A 23,391-nucleotide genomic window follows, 5' to 3' on the forward strand; every position below is an offset into this window, starting at 1 on the left:
TAGAGAGAGAGAGAGAGAGAGAGAGAGAGAGAGAGAGAGAGAAAGAAAAGATTGAAAATTCTGGGTCTGACGCTTGGAGGCGAAATGCAGCTGTTTCTCAGCAAACTCCGCCTGTGCCATTCACTCAGTGAAGACACTTCCCCAAAGCTTTCCTCCTCCCTTTCAAAGCAACGTTCCCCTCCCCCCCAGCTCAGGCTTCAAGTAGCCCCCCTACTCTCCCCTTCCCCCTCTGTCACCGTAGGGGGAGGACGTCCTTTCGTCCCAGAAGCCCCTTGCTCAGTCTGATGCCCAAACCAGTCCGAACGGCGTCCACTGGCAGCCCCAGTAGCCCCTTCCTCCCTTCCTAGCGTGGTTACAGTTCTGGGAACTCTAAGGATGCCGCGGGACAATTGCAGTTTCCCTCTCTTCTGCCTTCCGCGCCTGCTCTTCTCTGGCTGTGGCAGACCGTGCTTGCTTCCCAGTCTCAACGCGCTCTCTAGGTCTCCAGAGAATGCTGCCGCGCCCCATGCCGAGCACACTTCTTCTCCTTCCCCAAGCTGAGCATAGTGTGAGTCTCCCGCAGAGTTCCTGTGCGCTCCCGCCCCCCACTTCCGAACCGACTGGGCGTCAGGTTCTGTGCGTGGCTTGGGGTGAGGCCGGCACTCTGTGTTCTGAGTGGGCCGAGAAACCGGGCGCTAAGAACTGAGCTGGGGAGTGGAACAGCAGGGGCAGATGGATTGATCAGTTTAGAACTGCTAATTAAACTCTCCAGCGACTTTCCATGTTTAAGTTAAATGGATTTTTTATTTCGTGACGCCCCCCCCCCCAACTTCCAATTTTTGAATTGCAAGTGCTGAGTGTAACAAAAAGACATAAAAATGACCGAAAGGGCTACCTAGCAGTCTTCCAAGAAAAGAAATGAACAAGTTAAGTGATTTTGAACTTATGCCTTAATTATCCCCCTACACCCCCCCCCCCAACACACACACATAGTTTATCTCAGAGGCAAAATATCTAGAACTCTTACATTGTTTTACTGCCTTCGATTCGAATTGCAATGGATAAAAATAAAGTTGACTGTAAAAAGCCGAGTTTTTAAAGCAGTACCAATCCCCGGCTTCCAAGTGGTATAAAAAAGGTGTCTAAATATGTTTTAAATAAACATACAATTATGTTAAGAGGGATTAGAAACATTCAAGGTCCATATGCATAAGGTGCTTGCTTTCAAGGTCTCCCTGAAAATCAGATTTACTGTATCAACTAATTGTATCTTAGAAAGGACAGCTATTAGATATGCAAGAAGGATTGGCTTTCTTGAAAGGGTTAAACACAGCCAATTATCTGTTTTCTCAATGTAAGCTTTCCTTCCTTTACAAAATTGATACCTTTCTTTTAGCATCACCTAATCATAGTACAATACTAAACCCAGTTGGAAAAGTCCATATTACTATTATTATTAAAATCTGAGTAAAACGCTTTTGCAAATCTCACAATTTTACTGAAGTAGATGTTAAACTTTGTTTTTTTTGTCTTAAAAAAAAGACAATTGAAAGTTCATTCATTGCTACTTAAAGAAAAGTTGGTTTTGTTTTAGTAAGTGGTTTTGTACTCCTAAGAACACTTTAAAAAAAAATTTAAATCCAAAATTTATAATAATAAACAATAGGGAAGCCATTCTAAAAGGAAAAAGAAAATTGGTAAATAACAAAGTTAAAGTCTAGGTGTATCTAATATTTCTAATGTATCCTTCTATGTTATTATGTCTGTCTGTTATAAATCTAATCTGTCGATGTATTTATCATTTATGTATCTATATAAATGTTTGAATTAAAATTGTGATTAACACACATTCTAATATTTGATAACAAATTATATTAAAAACTAGCCAAAAATCACAGTTCTCAAAAATCATTACGAAATTATAATTAGGTAGATGTTTTTCCTGGCTAGATAATTTCCCATTAAAAAAAAGTGAGATTAGTATTTTGAAATTTCACAAATAAAACATTGTGAACAATTGCTTTAGCAAAACTTAAGCCATTCAAATATGTATAACTGATTTTTCAAAAACAGTGAAGGTAATTTAAAAAATTTTTTAACTTAGTGGTTTTGTCAATTTAACTCTGCTTCTGAAAAGTCTCCATGAAACAATTGTGTCAGAATACAATGACAAATTAATTCAAATGGATTGAGGGATGTGTTGAAATTATTTTACAGCATTTAAGTGCATCATATGATTTCACAAAATGTTAAGGCCTCCAGATTTTATGAATCTATTGTTGTGTAATTTTAAAGCCCATAAAATATAAAGAATGGAAATGAGTTCACACTACTGTCGCTGCTGATTTTGTTATTTGGATTTTTGATATGAAAAGACCATTCCAACCTAACTGTATTTTACCACAGGGAGAAATATGATTTTTTTTTCTAAAGAAAGTTGTGCCAGCTTTGTACAGTGATCATTTGGACTTCTATACTTGTTTGGTGTACCTGTGTATGGCACACATAAGTGTATAAACTTAGGTCATAAATGATTACTATGTTAAGTTTTCTTGTTCACCTTAACCACACAATTTTTAAAAACTTCATTAAAAATTAATGTATGTAACATTCAGAGGGACATTTTCTTTTTCAGTACTTCTGCTGGACTCTAAAGCACAACAAACAGAACTGGAGTGGATTTCCTTTCCTCCCAATGGCGTAAGTGTTCTTTCTTATAATATGTGTGTGTGTGTATTGAACACTTTAAAAAAATATAAAGAATAAAACTCACTTTTTCATCTGAGGAAGTTATTCATATGCATAAAACTATCTGTTGTACCCCAAACTTCCTTCAGAAATTGTGAGTAGTGTAGAAGTTTAACTTGCTGAGTTTTCTTTTTTTTTGGGGGGGGGAGATGGACATGTAGAAAGGGGAAGAGAGAGTATGGGGGAGGTAGGGCATGGTTAAAGTAACCTCCAGAGTGGGAAAAGAAAAGTTCCCCATAACCATGGATTGTTGAGTTTATACTGCAAGGAGAATCATATACAAATGCCAATTAATTACAGGGAGCATTCCCTACACAAACTCACTTAAACCTCTTTAGCTGCTTTATTCTTCTGCAGTATAATCACCAGGTAGGCTGTGTATAGTTCTTTAAAACAGTATGTGATCCACTTTCTTCTTTTTAGAAACATTTTAGACATCACTCAAAATTACTTATAAAAGTAACTTTAGAAAATCTTAACATGCTGAATATTTGGCACATGATTTTTGATAGAGCATGTCATTTGGAATTTTCCAAATTCTTATAATGTTACATCTGGTGTTATTAGTTATATATTTTTTCATTTGTCCCATGGAGTAAACCTATGACTATTATATAGTAAGTGCCTTCTCTATCAAATATGTCCAGCAAAGGTTTAGAAAAGATACTTAAATGTAAAACAGTCCTATAAATATGCAGACCATATTATGTTTCACATATCCAGAAAGATATACTACCTATTTAAAGTTACTTAAATAGCCATGTCTTTGGTTCTTACTTTAATTGTGAGAGAGGGCACATTCTTCATCCCTTGAGGAAGAAGGTTCTGAGAGAAGAGAATATACCCCATTGTTTCTAAGTTAATCTTTGGCACAGTAAGAAATCTGGAGCCAGAAGAGCGTGAAGTATGAGTGAGGATATAAAAAGTGTAACAAATTCAGCAAAAGAAAAGAATGAAAGTCTAAAAGGGTCTTTTAGTTTAAAAGTAACATCATAAAATCAATACTGCATGAACTGGAAGTCGATTTAAGAGGTTGGAACATGCATAATTCGACTGTGTTTAAAATATTAACACGTTTGCTTAAATTAAATTGTTTGAGGGATTAGTTAGAAGATGGTGGTTGTCTACCTTTGCAATACTAACTTTTTGCATTGATGTCAAAGCATTTTAAAGATAAAAGAAAAAAAAGCAAAGTAAGATTTCAGTCATTGTGAATTCTGGGCTGTAAATCCATTCCTTCCTTGAAATTGAAGTGTCCTTCCATAAGTAAAATAACATATATTGTAAGAAGACATTTAAATTAAAAATGGAACACCTTTCTTTCCAATGACAGATGCAACCCATTTTCTACCATCCATCAATTAAAACAAATAGAGATAGAGCAGGATTTTTATCTCTGATAGAAGGAAACTGATATATGATTGCAGTACATCATCCATGTAATCCACACAATGATAAATTATGACTGTCAATGTTATCTTGGGCTCTAATGGCCATCTTATCAACCCAAAGTATCTAAGTTAACATTTCACTCTTTATTTTGCTTTTGGAATGCCTCTTATAATATTAGTAAAAGAGAATTAAAGACATTCAATTCAGGTAAAATGAAATGGTTCATTTAACCAGAGATAAGATTTCAGTTTTTTCAGTGACCAAGATGTTCCTCAAAATCTTAAGAGAATTATTTTGAGAACACAATTTATAAAGTCAAAGGATGCGTACAGCAAAACTAAAACAATTCTCCCCAGGGTCTAAAAAAAGTGAGTTTTAAGAACATGGAGTACACTCAACCTAGTATGTAATGGTATACAACTTTATTTCCATGACCTTCATTTATTTACAAAGACCCATGGATCCATATTCAGCATTCTTAGGAATTAAACTCCTGAGGAATGAATAATTTTCACATTAAAATTAACAGTAATAGTTTCATTGACAAAAAAAAAATGGCCTTTCATAGAGAAAGAGGGGGAAAATGATTCAACTTTAAATGAAGCTAGAAAATGAACCATCAAATTGGCAAGATGAGACATCGCTTTTTTAGGAGTGTTAGTGCACCCTGGATTCTATTACCCCCCAGGAAACAATGGTGGTGGGAATCCTTTTCCTTTAAATACACAGTTTTTATTTACATTTTAAGTAGGCTTCTCTCTTTTTAGTTTCATTTAGTTAATAGACCAAAATCTGCACCTGCAAGTGGCTGACTTTGGGTATGTTTGGCTGTGTGCCTTCCAAACAGATGATAAACAACTATCTGAATCAAGGCGGGAAATAGGCACACTTTCAGCTAATTGCAAGTTTAGATTACATTGAAAAAAGTATGACTGGAGATGAGAAATGTGAACCTTGCTGCAGCTGAGGACATTTTAAAACTATTTAGGCATGTATGATAAAATCATAGCAAATATAATATATTTCAGTTTTATAAAGAGGACTTGAACTTGAATATATAGTCAATTTGGAAGCTCCATTAACTTCAAGTAGTACTACATATCTTTCAGTACTGTTGGTATTAAAATTGCAGAGAGTATGTTTTTTTTTTTATATTTTTAACAGCAATGTCTCTTAATATTTGCAACACTACCAATTAATAATGATGTCCGACATCTAATTTTCTTAAACTGGTAAAGTAATGTATACATGGTCTAGGTTGCTGTCATATAGGAGTGTGAAATTATATCTGAAAACAATCTTGTTATTCACATTGACTAAGATTATCAGGAAAGTAAAGCTTCGGAGACAAGGTGCCCATTTCATTGGTTTATGATGATAATTTTAAAAACAATGGAGTGAAACCTCTTTTTAACACTGGTTTGGGAGGACAGCATGGTAACCATGAAAAGAATGATGGAAATAAGAGTTAGAGGACACGAGTTTGAATTCTGACTCAGCCCTCTGTGCTGACATTAAAATTGAATGAATTGCAGTTCATCAATATTTTTACATCAGTGCTTTATAATATTTATAAAATTACCAGAAGTTTGATAGTATGGGCAAGTAACTCACTTTTTGAACTTTTATTTTCTCCTTTACAAAATGAAGGAGCTGGATTTTATGACCTGTAAAATATCTTCCAAGTTTAACTTTATAATGCATTGATAGAAGAGTAATTAATATTATTCAGGGATTAGCTATGTTTAATGGCTTTTTAAAACTGTATAGAGTTACTTTAGTTGATATTGTATTAACATGTAATAAATGTGCAGCACACATAGCATTCCATAATCAGTAACCTTCAAAAACTTTGAGATTTTATCAAAGTCTTTCTGTGTAGTAACATACAAAACACATATTCATATACGTATTTAATATATCACATATATAACTATACATACATTTCACAAACACCTACATACATACATGGTTTTATATTCTTGAATGTGGTACCAAAATAAAGTCTTATTTTTCCATTTTTTTTTCTTTCTTTTCAAAGCATCTTGCTGAGCATGATTTGGTCTCATTGGTATGCCACATACTTTAAATTATCTTTTGAGCACTATTCATTTATAAAAGATGAATCACCAAATATTTACTTCCAAATCAACTATATTTATGGTCACATGGGCTTTATGTGCAATTTTATGCATAATGTGGTGATGAATGAGCAGTCCTTTATGTGTTGCAACCTACTAATACTTTATTTCAAAAAGCATAAAATATTATGCTCCAGATGTGCCAAATGAGACACAAAATATACATGCATGCCAAAATATTCTTAACTTTTCTTTCCATCTTTGAGAAGTAGTTTAGGGAATACATGGAGACATAACATGTTAAAAGAACCATCAGAAACTTTTTTTAAGCATTCATAAATTTGATGATATATTCCTGTGTTTACCAGGTTATTTCAGTAGATCCAAATCCTCTTTTACGAGAGTTTGCAGATTAAAAGGGATAACAAAGGCATGGATACATGTCTCTGTTGCTTTTTTTTTTTACATTTTTCATTGCCAAAAGAGATATTAATACAAAACATACAAGGTATTTATATCTTGTAGAAATAATAATATAAATTATTCTGTTGTAGTAGTGTAATCACAGATTAAAAGATGAATTGTAATGTTTGTTTTGGGGGAGAGGGGAAGCTACCACATCCCTTGCAAAAATCCATATATGCAGTCTGATATTAAAGATATGTAAGCACCCCTACGTAAAACCATGTTATTTTTTCAATACAGCTGATTTCTTTTTATTAATTTTACAGTGGGAAGAAATCAGTGGATTGGATGAAAACTACACACCTATACGAACGTACCAGGTATGCCAGGTCATGGAACCTAACCAAAACAACTGGCTCCGGACTAACTGGATTGCAAAAGGCAATGCACAAAGAATTTTTGTAGAACTGAAATTCACCCTGAGGGATTGTAACAGTCTTCCTGGAGTGCTGGGAACATGCAAGGAAACCTTTAATTTGTACTATTATGAAACAGACTACGACACTGGCAGGAATATAAGGGAAAATTTATATGTAAAAATAGACACTATTGCTGCAGATGAAAGTTTTACCCAGGGTGACCTTGGGGAGAGGAAAATGAAACTTAACACAGAGGTGAGAGAGATTGGACCTTTGTCCAGAAAGGGATTCTATCTGGCCTTTCAGGATGTTGGGGCTTGCATTGCTTTGGTTTCTGTCAAGGTGTACTACAAGAAATGCTGGTCCATTATTGAGAACTTAGCTATCTTTCCAGATACAGTGACTGGTTCAGAGTTTTCCTCCCTAGTGGAGGTCCGAGGGACATGTGTCAGCAGTGCAGAAGAGGAGGCAGAAAACTCTCCTAGGATGCACTGCAGTGCAGAAGGAGAATGGTTAGTGCCTATTGGAAAGTGTATCTGCAAAGCCGGTTACCAGCAAAAAGGGGACACTTGTGAACGTGAGTAGATGAATGCTTTTTCTTTTTTCCTTTGCAGTTTTTAACTCCTTGTATCAAACAAAGTTGTTAACCTATCCTAAAGGTTTGAGCATGTTGGTGCCTCCATTTTAAGGAGTCTGATTCTGTAGACCTTTCTCTTAAGCAAAATTACTATTGATCCATGTAAGCATTGTACATGGTGGTCTGAACACAAAGAGCATGCAGTAAATATTGCTGACATAGATATTGTGTCCAAGTGGAATTTGCCTGATGTTTGACAAGAAAGTTGTATCATTTAAAGTTTAAAATAAAAGAATGCAGAACAATTTTCAAAGAGTAAGAGCAAAACTAAGTTGGGGAAGATTTTTACACTTTGCACTAAGGGATGAGTAACAGTATTGGATGCCAGGGTATCAAATGCAGCATTGACTGACATAGCTGACGCCTTTTAGTTATGTCTATCTTAAAGTCTTGAATTCCTTCATCATAGCTCATATAACATATGATAGTTATAGTTTTTTAAAGCTTTTATTGAATGGCTCAAACTTTATCATTCCTGTTTTGACTAGATAATAAGATTACAATTTTTCTACTAATTAGTAATATGAATGTGACAAAAAGTCCAAGGATTAGTGGTAGTAGTGAACTTTTAACAATTTTATTGTAAAACCTGAAATATTTAAATTTTTGCATCCGTATTACTGTATAAACTCATGATTTCCTTTACACTTGTCCCTCTTTTCAAGATAGATGCTTCAAAATGTAGTTTTTATATATTATAAGCATTTTCTATGTAAAGCATTTTCAACTGAATCTTTAAAATGGAGACTTAAGTTTATATAGTATCCACTGAAATAGTATAATCATGTATTAATACTTTTATTTAAAATTATAAATTATGAAATAGAATGACCTTTTAAGTAATAATTAGCAGTTTTTATGGTACTTGAAGTATTCGCTGGATATTTAGTGGTCAGTGCCTCAGTTTCCTTTCCATTCAGCTTGAAGTCTCCCCACCACTCATGTTTATTATTTAATTGATTATAACTAACAATAGCTGAAACAGAGAATACTAGGAAATATCTTTCATTTTATTTTGGTGCTTCCTCACATTCGTAGGGCATTCTAATGTTCCTCCAACCTTCTTTTCCCTGTCCGTATGAAATTCTGCCAAAGCAAAAATTCACACACACACATATATGAATATATATGAACATGCACATGTATATAATTACATGTGTAGATACATACAATGCACAGAGCTAGAAAAATATCTAGCAGGTATGTTGAGCATTTCGGATGGATTACATCTTAACCTATTAATTTTACATGTGACGCATCATTTCCAACTTTCAGAGTTTTTACTTAGTGTTTACTTCAGATGGAAATACACTTGGGAGTAAAAGGACACATTGATTTCCTTTTAGGTTTGGAAGTTTCCTTGAAGGTCCTGTCAAGGGTCAAATCTGTTTACCTACTTTTCTCTCCTTTTTACCTTGGCAAGGCTTTGGATTTGGCAGAAAGCTTTCAAACATCCCACATACATAAGAAAACTAAAAATTGGTCAGGATTTATTGAGTAAGAACAGTGCTTTCCTATGTGGTATGTATAGGGAAAATTCTTAGCAATTTTATCTGTTAAATGAGCCAAAATGTTATCTAACCATTTATACATGCTTTTCAATCTAGTACCTTGAAGCTCAAAGAGGATCTAAAAGTAGCTATCAGTCTTTGCAGAAGAGGAAGGTTTCAGAATGGCCTTGAAAGAGTGCAGGACAGTCACTTCATGCAAAGTGTAGAACTTGTATCCAGGAGGAAAAATAGCAAGGGATAAAATAAACGTGCATTAACAAACACAAAATGTAACTATTTCTAACTATTTCCCAAATAAGTCATGTTCTCTAGCTTAAGGAAATAAGAAATTTGGGGATACTACTCAACTGAAGGTTAGTTTTTTTTTTTTTTAAGAATTTGTGCTAATGATTTGTGGAGTAACAGAAATAAAAGTGAGGAAAAACTTCTTGAATTATCGAGAAATAACTTGTATAGGGAGGAATAGTTCAATAACATTTTGTCCTACTGGAAATTTCATCTTGTTAAATGTGGCAATATGAAAATTACTCACATTTAATCATCTTCAAGTTCAGAATATTGAAAGTCCATTACCCTATTAAAATCACTGTCAACACAGAATAGACTCAGGAGCTTTAATAAAAACAACAACAACAAATAAAGTTATCACTTTATTATCATCTTAAATTAATTCTGCTTCAGAATAAATGAATTAGGTATCAATGGTTATGTTTATTAAATAAAACAAAAACCACTGAAACATACCATGAGTCAAAAGAGACAAGATACTTGATTGAAGAGGAATTTTTTTTAATATCATTTGATAATGACAATTAAAATAAGTAGCTTTTAAAATTTTTAACCCTGGTGCTGTTGACAGGGAAATTAAATGATAACTTGTACTTGAGTATGGCCCTGTGTTCATTTGCAAAAAACACTTTCGTCTTTGGCCCAATTCCAGAGTCATTCCTAAGAAACTACTCTGGAAGGAATCCAGAGCTTTCTTTATAGTATTTCTCCTGTTTTCTTTCAATGATCCTGTTAAGAGTTTGAAAACAAACTCCACTCTGATATTGAGGGAAACTAATGGGTTTGAGAGAGGATGGGAGTGAACCCCCAGCCAAATGAAGGCCGTTAGCAGCTTAAAGTCAGATTGAGTGAGGACTCAGCTTCTGATTGCTGCCCTTGCAGACTGTGATACTTATTATTGACCTTCTCTGTTTTTGAGGATGTTACGAAGTATGACAACTATGAAGTCACTAATGGGCGATTCAATTGTTATCTTTCTTTTGGGGGTGACAAATTAGGACAGGGGTGACTTATTAGGATCTATAGATTGAGACTAAGATGTTGCATCTGCATCTATTAAGAACACTGAAAAATCATAGAGGCATCAAAGTACATTGGCATGGCCAAAGGCAAATCAGTTATCTGTTGCATTGACACATTCTGTATTAGAAAGGTTATTTCTGTGTTTCTTTAATCCATTCACTTTATGAACCCAATTCCTTAATCTTTTTTATGATCATAATTCCTATCATTTAGGAATAGGCAGAGTGGTATAAGGGGAAGAACACTGAATTTGGAATCAGAAGAGGTTTTGAATTCTAACTCTTCAAGTTGGCATTTGTATTATCTTGGGCAAATCAATTCACCTTTCTAGGCTTCTGCTTCCTTATCTTTAAAATGGAGAGTGGACTTCTAAAGGTTCACTCTAGCTTTGTATTCTTAGCTCCTACCTTGATGCTTGTGTTAAAAGTTACAATTTAATTTAACCAAGAATGATTAAGATCATCGATCATTCATGAAGGTCTAGTGCAACTCTGTGCCCTTCATTTTCCCCATGAGGAAACTGGGACCAAATCAAGTGACTTTCCCAGGGTAATATATGTTCTAAGTGGCAAGGTTGACTTTAACTCAGGTCCTCTGATACTAAATCCAACATCCTTTCTGCTGTACCATACAGTCCAATGTGATTAGTAGTGTCATATCCCAATGTAACCCATTCTCTTGAATAAGTATTATTCTGTTCCAGTGGGCAGGTTATTTCTCTACCAATACAAATGATAATGGAAAGACTAAAAATGCAGACTCTTATACTTTTGATACTGCTTTATAATCAGAAAACTATTTATTAAAGTATTGTAACTCTGTAATAGTCAAGCCTAACTTGGATAGTATTTTTGTTATTTTAGTTATAGAAGAACAAAGGTATTATAACCTAAGAGATAGTCTCACAGTGTGACACTCCAAGTAATATAATTAAATTTCTGTGTACGAATATCTGAAATTAGAGATGTACTTTTTTATCATATTATTTCTGTTTGTGTTACTTTGTTGATCACAGTTATGTTTAGATAAGTAGAAAGGGATAGGGACTGGGCCTGGACCTGTGATATCATTGACATAGGGAACTCCTAGGTGAAGGAACATCCTCAATGAATTCATCTTAGCACTTTCTCTGAAACTTATGGTCTAAATGAGTTTTCTAGAGCACTGGGAATTTTAGTGAATTACAAGGGTTATAACTTGCCTTGCTGTTGTTCAGCCACGTCCGACTCTTTGTGATCCTATTTGATGTTTTTTTCTGAAGGAAATACAGTAGTGGTTTGCCATTTCCTTCTCCAGCTCATTTTACAGATGAGGAAACTGAGGGAACTGGAGTTAACTGACTTGACCAGGGTCACACAACTAGGTGAGTGTCTGAAATTGAATGTGAACTCAGGTCTTCCTGACTCCAGGCCTAACTCTCTATTCACTGTACCACCTAGCTGCCCTATAGTGAGGTAATTGATAAAAAGTCCCTGTGTACCATTGATATTCATGCAATGTCAGGAGATCTTGATCTAGATCATAGCATGTTGAATGTGAGCAAGGGAAGTTAGAAACACACGGTCAGGAGTTTCACAGGCTTGGAGGAGTTGTCATTTGTAGTGTTGGAGAGTTGGAGAATAAGCATTGAGACCACAGAGCTCATTAATGGAAATACTGGATGCAGAGTTCTATGTTAGGCCAGGGATATAAAGACAAAAAACAAACAAAACAAACAAACAACTGGTAAAATAAGATAAACTTACTGCCCATAAAATTCTTCCAGGCTAGTAGAAAATTTTAACACCTTACACATTTCACTTTAAAGGCTTTTCCAAAACACCTTCCTCACAATTACTCTGTGAGGTAAGTAGCATAAGTAGAATTATTTTTGTTTTTGCATATAGGAATAGGTAACTTTTGTATATAATTTTCAAGTTTATATATTCATTTACATATCAGTCATATTTAATCTGTAGAACAAGCCTGAGATGTATAATATACATCTTTAGTCCCATTTTTCAAATGAGGAGACTGAGGCACAAAAGGTGTAAGTGATTTAACCATGTTCACACAACAAACTGTGAGTGGAAGGAAAGTTACTTCTGACTCCATTTCTAGCCCTTTTTGTATATTGTACTACACAGAGTCAATAAAGAAATAGAGTCTGAGAAAGTTTAAATAACTTACTCAAGCTACAAATTTTGAAAGTGAAATACACATTCTGATTTCCTGACTCAATGCCCAACTGCTATGCTGCATTGTTAGGTGATAAAAGTAAATTCATCTGAATAAAAATATTGTAGAGAATAATGTCCACAATTACTTGTTCCCACTCTCATAGATACTAATTAAAGAGAATTATGGTCAACATAGATTTTTCACATGTCATGATTTCACTTTTCTGAAATATTTAAAATTTGTCTTTTTGTGACTTTTCATGTAATGAAATCTAAAAGTTAAAAATTATTCCTTATAATAGAACACCCACCCCCAGTACTCCAATTTGAATACCAATAAACACATGGAATATTCTGCAATACTGCACTATTTTTCTCTCCATATAGCTATTTATATACTTTTAGAAACCTTATTTTTGGTCCCAAGCAAATGTGATTTTAATCTATAGTTTCTGAGATGCTCAGAATCTGATTTTTATTTAATGTATGATATGATATTTTACTATATGATATAGTGTGTCTCACACATATAATCAGAAACAAATTTACTCAATTTAACATTTTGAGCCAATTTAGATATTGTTCCAGTGACTACACTTTACTTCTTTATTTGATGGTCCAGAACATTCAAGAATCATCATCATACATTTCACATATGCATAAATGACTTACATATTTTCTCCATAATGTATGAGTTGTAGCTCTGAAAATTATTATTTTTGCACCCCAAAGCCTACATATATAGCTGTATGTGCCTGGACATTCTTTTCCAATTTAGGAAATTCCATTCCACCTCCCTTCCACCCCCTCCCCCCCCACCCCGCATTAGACTGGGTTATACAAACTAATTATCCTCTTTATAGCCCATGGAAGTAAGTCAGATACTTTTGGAAGACATATTAACTCTTTCAGGTCACTAGGGTATTAGTTAATAAATTGTTCTGGTAAAGTATACTTTTGGAACTGTGAGAATCTATTTCATATAAATTAATTTTTATTGTATGATCTAATACAAAAAAAGTTGGCATGGAATGGACTTAGATTGAAAAAAATCTGTTTTTACTGACTTTTTTTGTTTCAGAAGGGTATTTCAAATTATTATGAGCTACCAGAAAGTAGATAACAATAAAAACATATATGAAATTATATGGCAAATAATACAGGTGTACCCTAATTTAAAGACACTCATTTGATTTACGGCTACATAAATGTAATTTCTAAAATGCAAAGGTAAACACCTGTAATTTTTAAGTAAACATCCTTTTATTGTAAAAAACTTAATATATTAAATTTTTTGCTTCATGGCCTACTTAACAGGGGCATAGTTCTATATATTCCAGCCACTGTTGCACATAGCATATTTCTTGTTATCTTTTGTCAAGTACAGAATATGAATTGGATTGGCACACATAAGAAAACTGCAAACAAGGAACACCAAAAATGATAAAGGACACTGCCCTGCCTTTTAAAAGCAAATCTAAACTTGAAAATGACATAACTGCCTTCAAATTTGTAGCATAATAGGCTGGGAAATGAAATGTGTTTTTCAATTTTCCTGAGCATGAGCCTTTTAAAATTTATGAACAATTTTATAAATAACAGGGAGAAAAAACCACTTTTTTTCTCATTTTGATCAATGTGAAATCTTGCCACATTTTGAATTTTCTTAAAGTTATTTTCTTGCTTTGGGCTCTTATCTACATAATCAAATTGTTCTTAAAATTTAGGCTGGTGGTGCTAGAATTCTCTGTAGCCTCTGTCTACACTACACTTCTCTACATTATAACATTGCCCAATAAACAAGACACAGTCATCCTGGTTGCAAGAGTCATAAGACTTATACCTCAACTATTCATGGTGGATAGTGAGTTATAGGCTAATGGATTGTTCTTCAGATGTATATTATGGTAAAGGGGGAGAAAGGGCAAGAATCTGGTTTTCATTTAGAAAGATTGTGACCCCTTGGATGAAAGAAGAGTATAGTATCACATTGATTTATTGAAACTAAAACCTCAAATCTGGAAGGAGTGACCTAGTGCCAACTTCTCTGGATTAATTCGACAAATATTTATTTGGTCTTTACTTTACTTTTTGCACTATATTAAATACTACTAGGAAAACAAGGGAATATAATAATGGGTCCTTGCTCTTAGGAAGTTTATATTATAATTAAGGACACAAGACATAGATATGTACATACATACATACAAATGTATATGATGGTAAAGCTAAATACTTTTACAAGACAAGTTTGGTTTGTAGCATTATATGAATGTCAAACATCCATTTATTCAAGACATATTCATTATATAACTGCTGTGCATCATGGCTCTGTTCTGAGTGTTATGAGGTATACAGAAATGAATAAAATAAATAAATAAAATACTATTACCTTTGCCATCTGGGATTTTACATTCTAACAGGATACCGAAGATATGTACAGAAATAATTACATTCCAAAGCAATATGATAAATGCTAAGAGACAGCACAGTGTAATGGATTCACAGCCAGTCTTGAAACCAAGAAGACCTGTGTTCAACTCCCAACTCTGAGACTTAACCTCTTGTGTGATCTGGGCAAGTGCCTTGACCTCTTAGTTCTTTGGGCAACTCTCTTATATTCTACATTGCAACAAAAATGCTTGCTTGCATTGGTGGAGGGTGTTTCCTTCCCTGAGAATTCCCTTTATTAATGTAATAACAGGTTCAGTTTCTGTCTCCATTCATGCTATAAAGTACTTCAGACAGAATACTTTAAGAGTTAAGAGAAGAAGGAAATCATGCCTGGTCCAGTGGAAAGAATCCTACATTTGGATTCAGAATAGTTACCTGAGCTCAAATTCTGCCACTGCAACTTATAACCTATATCGTGTTTACCCTCTCTATCATCAGTTTCCTCATATGTAAAATGAAAGAGTTGGGCTAGTAGCCTCTAAGGTTCCTTTTAGCTCCAAGTCTGTGATTCTATGAGGGAAAGGTAGAGTAGGTAGAGGGGGTACCTGGAAGAATGATGAGTGGACTTGGGGCTGTAAAGGAGGTCTAAAACAGGACAGCCCAAAGCAAGGAGGCTGGAAGGGGCTAAGGATGATGAATGCCAAATAAGTAGTATAAACAGTGGGTTCTATATCAGTTTAGAGGAGGAAAAGATCAAATATTTTAGTAGTCCAGAAATGCTTCACAGAAGATTTAGATCTTGAGCCATTCCTTGAAAGATGGGCATGATCCACACAGATACTTGAAGAAAGAAGTAATTACTAGCAAAGGAAAGATTGCAACCATTGGGTACAATGATTGTATAGCATCTGGTATGTCCAAGAGAGAGTTATCTGACAAGCTGAAGGGAGACTTTGCCTAGAAAAATAGTAGGACATCAAATGAGAGTGAGTGAGTGAGAGAGAGAGAGAGAGAGAGAGAGAGAGAGAGAGAGAGAGAGAGAGAGAGAGCAGGTTCTGAAGGGATTTGAATGTCAATCAAAGCAATTTAGATTTTGTCTTCTACAAAATGGAGAATTCTTCCAGCTTTTGGAGCAGAATAATCATATGATCAAAACTTTAAGAAGCTGAGTTTGATTGATTTGTGCAGGATGGATTGGAAGGAAGAGGAAGTTAAAAGGAAATTATGGCAAATAAGACCAGGGTGATAATGACCTAGTTTATTAGAATGAAAATGGGAAAAGAAAAGAAGTAGATAGAAATGATAATGCATTCACCTTCCTATTTCATTGTTAAGGCATAAACTTTCAAATTATTAAGAAATTAAACTATTTACAAATTTCTCCTACCTTTCCCTCTCCCTCTTCCCCCTTTCCTCCCTTCTCCATCTCCTCCTTTCCCCTCATCTTTCTTCAATAAATCAGGACAACAATATTTGCTTTCTGAAAGAATTCTTGACAGGAGATTATACTATTAATTAGATACTAATTTTGTACATTTGATATAAGATTCAGTCAAGACTTTACACTAAAATTTTTAGGAACACATCTCTTAAAGTAGGATATCTGTTAGTAAAATATTCCATTTTTCTCTTCATTTGTTTCTGTGACTTGCATTTAAATGCCTTCTTTGATACTGTACCATATTCCTGAAAACAACCTTACTGTTCCTATCTGCAAAATCTTTTCCATATTTAACTCTCTTTTTAGGCTCCATTTTCTCACATATCACATAGATCAAAGCTATGAAAACTCATCATTAGTTTTCATCAAAAGCTCAATAAACTCCTGTGATTCCTTATTATTTCAAGGGGAAAAATAGAAGCTTCTCTGGCATTTAAAACCCTTTATAATGTGACTCCAGCCTGCCTTTTCAAGGCTTATGTTTTGTTCCACTTCACGCATTCTGTGGGACAGCCAGACTGTCCTTCTTGCTGTTTGTTAAACATGATACTGTCCCATCTCCCACCTCTGTGCCTTTATATAAGCTGTCCCCCATGCCTGGAATGCATTCCTTCCTCACCTCTGCCTCTTAGAAATTTTAGGGCACTTCAAAGCTCAGATCAAATGCCAGTTCCTACACAATGCCTTTTCTTTCTCTGCAGCTGCTAGTGCCTCCCCCTCAAAGTTACTTTGCCTATGCTTATGAATATACATGTTGTAACTCTTTGAGGGCAGCAACTGTTTCATTCTCATCTTTGCATCTTAGGGTGTAGCACAGTGCCTGGCATGTAGCAGGTGCTTAATAAATGCTTGAATGATCATGTCAGCTTAAAAAATAAAAGTTAAGTGTAGCAGGAAGAAGACAGTGTGGTACTGTGCAAAGCCTACTTTACTAGAATTCAGAAGATCTCTGAAAGGAGGGAGATGGACTAAAGGGGATTTTCTTTCTTCTGTTGCTAACATTCTCTTATGTAACTTTATAATAGCATGTGCTGATTCCGCATAAGAAAATTCTCTGTCTGTCTCTTTGCCTCTCTCTCTGTCTCTGTCTCTCTCCCTCTCCCTCCCTCGCTCCTTCCTTCCTTCCCCTCACTTTCCCTCTCCCTTTACCTTTCTTCCTCTCCCCCTCAGTTCCTCTCCCCATTTCTCTTTCTGCCTTTCCCTCTCTTCATTTCCATGGATTTTTTGACTACCATACACATTTTCCAGTTCTTTTTCTATCCATCCCTGTCCCTTCAGACTTCCTACTGCTCCTTCTCTCTTACTGGGTGAGAGAATATGAATATCTATCCATAGCAACCACAATAAAAATTTTCCCTCAAGCAAAGGTTACAATGAATATAAAAAATGGGGGGATGTCTAAAATTGTGATATCAGAATTTCTTTATAGTTCTTTTTAGACATGTTTCCTGTTTCTCCTGAGTGACCTGATAAGGTGACCAGGTAGGAACCAGGCCTAGGCACAACATGCAGGCAGGTGGAAGGGTTCCAACAAAGGAAGGACTCTTTATAAATGTGTATACATATTTACATACATATTAACGTCAGAAAATTCTACTTTTGGAGGTCCCTTTTTGTGATATCTAGTTGTATATATAAAGGGAAGGCTAAAAGCCTTAAAAATTGTAACAACATTCAGAGGGGGGGATAAAGTGTACAAATTTCAAACATTGCATAGAACATATAAATGTCTTGTTCTTTTTTTGGCAGGGGGAGCAGGGCAATTGGGGTTAAGTGACTTGCTCAAGGTCATGTAGCTATTGTCAAGTATCTGAGGCTGGATTTGAACTCAGGCCCTCCTGACTCCAGGACTGGTGCTCTATTCACTGCACCACCCAGCAGCCCCTAAATGCCTTGTTCTTGATTGTGTATACCATAGAAAACCTTGATACAGATGAGTTTCTGGAGCCAGAGAAGCTGTGACAAAAGTAGGAATTTTTGAATCCAAATCTACTATACTATATACCCCATTGGGACAGTCCTTCAGTAGTTACAATACTGCTATAGGTGTTGAACACAAGGTAGAGACCAATTGGTTCTCATGTGAGACTACCAGAGATATAAAGGGAAGGATTCAGGTCAGTGGAGTCAAGCATAAATAAGTAATCAAATAATAGTACAGATTTATTGGATTCCTACTGTGTGCTAAGCTTGTTGAAATATCTGTACTAGAAGCAAGATGTGATACCAGATAAAGTTCTTACAGATGAACGTTTATTTTTTCTTCTTTCAATGGCATTTTAAAAAGATTTTTTTTTTAAATTAGGTGCTACATATCTTGTGGGAACATTTGTTTTCCTCAATACTTGTGTAGGAATGATTCTAAACTTTCAGTAAATCAGACACTTCTGTATGTAAATAGGAAATCTGGGACTTACAAAGGAAAGGAAAAACATATGTAAATTTTCTTTTATTTCATATATTTCCAAATTTACATAGGGTTAAACTCTGCCATTGCATGTGGCCATAGTACACTAGTCTGGGTTTACAGAATTTGTGTTAACATAGATTGAGGTGATATTTGGGCTCTGTATGTTCCCATGCCTTATATGAAGCTCTTTCTTCGATGATATGGATAACATCATTCCAACACTAAATTGTGGTCAAATTAATCAGCTGTGGTCATTCTTTGTGGTTCTGTTCTCTGAAAAGTTATGAGGCCATAGTGCTCATAGTTGGCATGATTTATATTTACCAAAATTAAAAGTTGTTTTTTCACCAAAAGTATATCCTGAGGGGCCAGGAATATGATAACATGAATCCTTCACAAGACACAAACACAATCAACTTCAAACCAGTGGAACTATTTTTCTTTAATCTAGCAGATGTTAGTAGATGGGCATGAGAAGGCTCTATTACAAAAACATGAATGAGAGGAGATTTATTTTGAAATAGTAGGAAAATATTTCAAATGGCTTTGCTTGAAGAGTGGATTTTTCATTTTTGTATAGCTCCATATTAATTTTAATTGTTTAATGGTGATTATTATGTTATATCTTAACTTCAATGAGTTGGAAAAGCAAGAGACTTTGAAAGGACACCTACTGTGTTTCCTATTTTAGTGCATCTGTTACCCAATTAACACCTTGTTTATCCCTTCACCCGTGGTGTTAGCCTCAGACCACTACATTGAAATCATTAACACTATAAATTATAGCCTTATTTGGAAGTCTCACCTAAGATATGAAGAAAAAAGAATTGTTCTTTTTTTCAATAAAAATATACATCAGCATTGCAGAATAATCACCTCATTTTTTTATTCTCTCATTTATTGTAGTTGTATGATCTATCAGTATATTGTATAAGGAAAAGGAGTAGATTGAGTAGCAAGAGACTTAGTTTCTAGTCTTGTCTTGACTATTATACAGCATTGATCTTGGACAAGACCCTTAACCTCTCTTTGCTTCAGGATTTTCATCTGAAAAATGAACAACTAAAGTTCTTTCCAGAATTCACATTGTGCTATAGCTCCCATTTTGATAGAACCTATTATGAGGGTTTTTTTCCCCTCTAAAAATGTTATTTCCTTTCAAATAGTAAAAGGAGCACACCTAAAATTATGTCCTGGGGAGTATCTAGTTTACCATGCATTCCATTGGAAACACATATTTATTATTTTTAGGCACATGCACTGAATATCAAAAAGTTAATTAATCGTTTCTATTTTATCTGTCTTTTTTTACTGGGTCTTGTATGATCTCCATATAATTTAAAATGCATTTTGTGATAGATTCTACTGTTTCTGATACACACACACATACACACATACACACACATGAACACACACAGCATTTAGTCCAGACCTGTGGTTTCATTGGTATGTGGAATTTATATTGAATATCTATTCTATTATTGCAAATCATCAACTGTGGTCTTAGAATATTGATTGTGTGTGTGTGTGTGTGTGTGAGTGATGTATGTGATATCTCCTCCTGCCCTCTCATCCATCTGGTTAAACTTTTGGTGCCTTTCTCAGAATAATGTTTTTAAATTCAAAAAAGACATTTTAAATAAAAGACAAAAGGATTACAAAGGAAACCAACTGGTAGAAATGCAGGGATTATTTTTTTCAAGTTCACAGAAATCAGGTTAGGACCTCTGTGTTAGAAAGTTACCTGAGTTACTGAGAAGTTAAGTGACATGCCTTATGGTCACATAGACAGTGTTTCTCAGAGACTATACTTCAACCATATATTCCTGACTACAAAGCTGGCTCTCTATTTCCTGTGCCATGAATGAGTTTCTTATATATTACTTATCCTCTAATGATCATCTTTATTTGAAATATGAAATATGAAAATGAAAGAAGGGAAGAAATAAAGAATTAATATTTTAATGTTTTTTATTTTCTTGAGTACTTTATTTTTGTAAATAAAAAATAATATAGCTTAAAAATAAAGTTAGTTTCTGTTTAGATCACTTTCCTCTAATGTAGTTTTATTCTTGTTTAAAAAATGGAAGCATTGACAAACAGAATAATAAATGCATTTGATTAGCTACTTTTCTTGCAAATATTTTTGCATAGACTAAAAGTCTACAACTAAAACTAATTGGATTTAAAGTTAAAAGGGGCCTTAAAATTCATCAAGTCCAATTGCTTAATTTTGCAGATTAGACACCTTAGGTTCGAAGAAAGTAACTGGCCCAAAATCATACAGTTATTTAGTAGAGATCCCCAATCTTCTTATTGTTAGATAATGGCCCGTCCACTAATCTTAAGGAACATTGATTAAGCAACAAAATGATACCTTATACTTCTGTTCCATTTTTCAGCATGACAATATTGTGGCTGAACTTAAATATTTCCTATTAGTTGTAAAACCCAGTGATTAAGAATATTCGTAAAAAAAAAAAAAAACCTTGGATATCCTAGAAGTCATTAATTTTCAAAGTTACAACACAAACAATAAAAACCACAGGAGGGAAAACATAACATAGTAGTGTGACTAAAATCTTTGGACCTTGGAAGAAAAATTTTCAAAAAGGGCAACCTTTTTCTTTGCTGTTTGCAAACTAGATATGTTCCAGTCCCTTGTAATTAATACAAGATCTACATACATGGTTTTTATTTCTAGAGAAAAATACAACAGCTTGACTGTTTTCACTCTCATTCTAGCTGGCTCTTCATTGCATTTTGCACACAAAACAGGAACAATTAACCCTTGACAAACTGAGCAACTGCTCTTTAGCAAGTGCTTTAACTTCCACATGTTAAGAAGAAGAATTCAGGTCAGGTGGAAACCGAATATGAATTTTTTTTTCTTTGGGGGCCTAGCTGAATCTTGGTCAGCTTTTCAGACTCTGTGCCTCTAAGTTTTATAGGTGTAGTTAGGCAGTAGCTATATTTATAAAGTGGAAGAGAACCTATTCTTTGAAATCAGATGATTAAATATGACTGTGATATTGGTTTTAAAATTTGGACTGGGAATTGGGGCTAGGGAATAAAGTATTTATATCTCAGTTTTCAAAGTATATCCGAAAATTGTAATTTTTGTCTTTGTAATTAATTTCATGGTTCTGATTGTTTCAAGTTTATACTTTGCTGCTATGAATCAACATGTACAATATGGGGGTAGATAGTCCCTAAGGTTCCTTTCAGCTCTAATATTCTCTTATTACTCTGGAATTATCATAATCCTCTAAGCCTGTCTCCCCAGTAGAGACCCTATCATGTAGACAGGGTCTCCATTTTGACCACATCTCCTGTGATACCTGTTTTGTTCTTGAGATATACATATGTATATGTACATACATATATACATAAATTTGGGGAAAAAATAATGTTATAGGTGCTATCAATAATACAGCCTTCAAATGAGTTAAAGTTTTCTCTAGATATTTCCATTTAATAAATTAAGTTCCCTATCAAACTCCATAATCAATCCTCATTCTATGTGCTACTAACCTAAAAATATGCTAGAAATGAGCAATATTTGTATCCTTTGGATTTCAATGAAATGTGCATTTTTAGAAAATAAAATGCAGTCTTTTCATTCTGCTTGACCAAATATTAAGTTCTAACTATGTAAAAAGGATCATACTGCTGAATGATATAATCCTTGCCTCAAGGAATTTGCAAGCTCATTGGGGAGATGGTATACACAAGTAAAAAATATTGAAGATCAGAGTATGAGAAGTACATCCAAAGGTACAGAGTGCCATGAAAATTCAGATATGGAAGGGAACATTTGTAGCTGTGAGAGTCAGGCAAAGTATTGATGAAGTAGTATTCCTAGGGGTTATAGCTAGGGTGTGGCCAATGGACTTTGCTCCTTAGCAAGGATTTACTCCTGCTTTAATTTAGCCCAGCACAGGAAATATAAAGGGGTGCTGATAAGCTTGTAACAAGGAAGAATGCAGAATGGATTTTGATAACAATGCAGTGTACTGTAAGAGTCAATGAAAAAATGGGGGCTAGCAGGGACTCTCACTGGGTGAGCAGACTATCTTTTGGGATTATTTGGGTCAAGGGGAAGTGAAGGTTGACTGTTGGGAGTGAGCTCTCATACTGCTTAGGGGTGAGTAGGGAGGCCTGGTCTGGCTAGTGAGCCAGTCTTCAGCATTTCATCAGGGGTCAAAAGGTACCCCACAGCATGTTTTGCCCAGGGAAAAAGGGCTAAGACTAAATAGCCAAGGAACCACCCACATATGATTCATAGAGAGGGGAAACCCAAAGAAGAGAGAAAGGGGTTAGTACCTCAACTTCTACTAGGTAAGAATCTTGCCTTTCAAAGGATGCTTCTGCTTTGCACAGCACAGAAAAGATCCTCTTAATTTCCCTCATATTTTGCATTCATCTTATCAACTTTTCCTGTGATCTAAAGACTTGGAAATAGGCAGAAAGATTAGCTTGAAAGTGTAGACAGTATTGCTTG

General features: G+C 34.8%; 1 protein-coding gene across 9 annotated transcripts in view; it reads left to right on the forward strand.

Annotated features, from left to right (window-relative positions):
• EPHA7 (EPH receptor A7) overlaps window positions 1-23,391 on the forward strand; it is a 222,669-nt gene that overhangs the window by 3,053 nt on the left and 196,225 nt on the right. For all 9 annotated transcript variants that reach the window (XM_069077251.1, XM_069077252.1, XM_069077249.1 and 6 more), the window contains exons 2-3: window positions 2,615-2,679; window positions 6,932-7,601. In XM_069077251.1, the coding sequence (XP_068933352.1) occupies window positions 2,615-2,679; window positions 6,932-7,601 (735 nt within the window). The remainder of the gene's footprint in view (window positions 1-2,614; window positions 2,680-6,931; window positions 7,602-23,391) is intronic.

Source organism: Petaurus breviceps, unplaced genomic scaffold (genome assembly GCF_028583685.1).
Source record: "Petaurus breviceps papuanus isolate PSGF00001 unplaced genomic scaffold, PetGlider_PUasm1.0 90977, whole genome shotgun sequence".
NCBI lineage: Eukaryota > Metazoa > Chordata > Mammalia > Diprotodontia > Petauridae > Petaurus > Petaurus breviceps.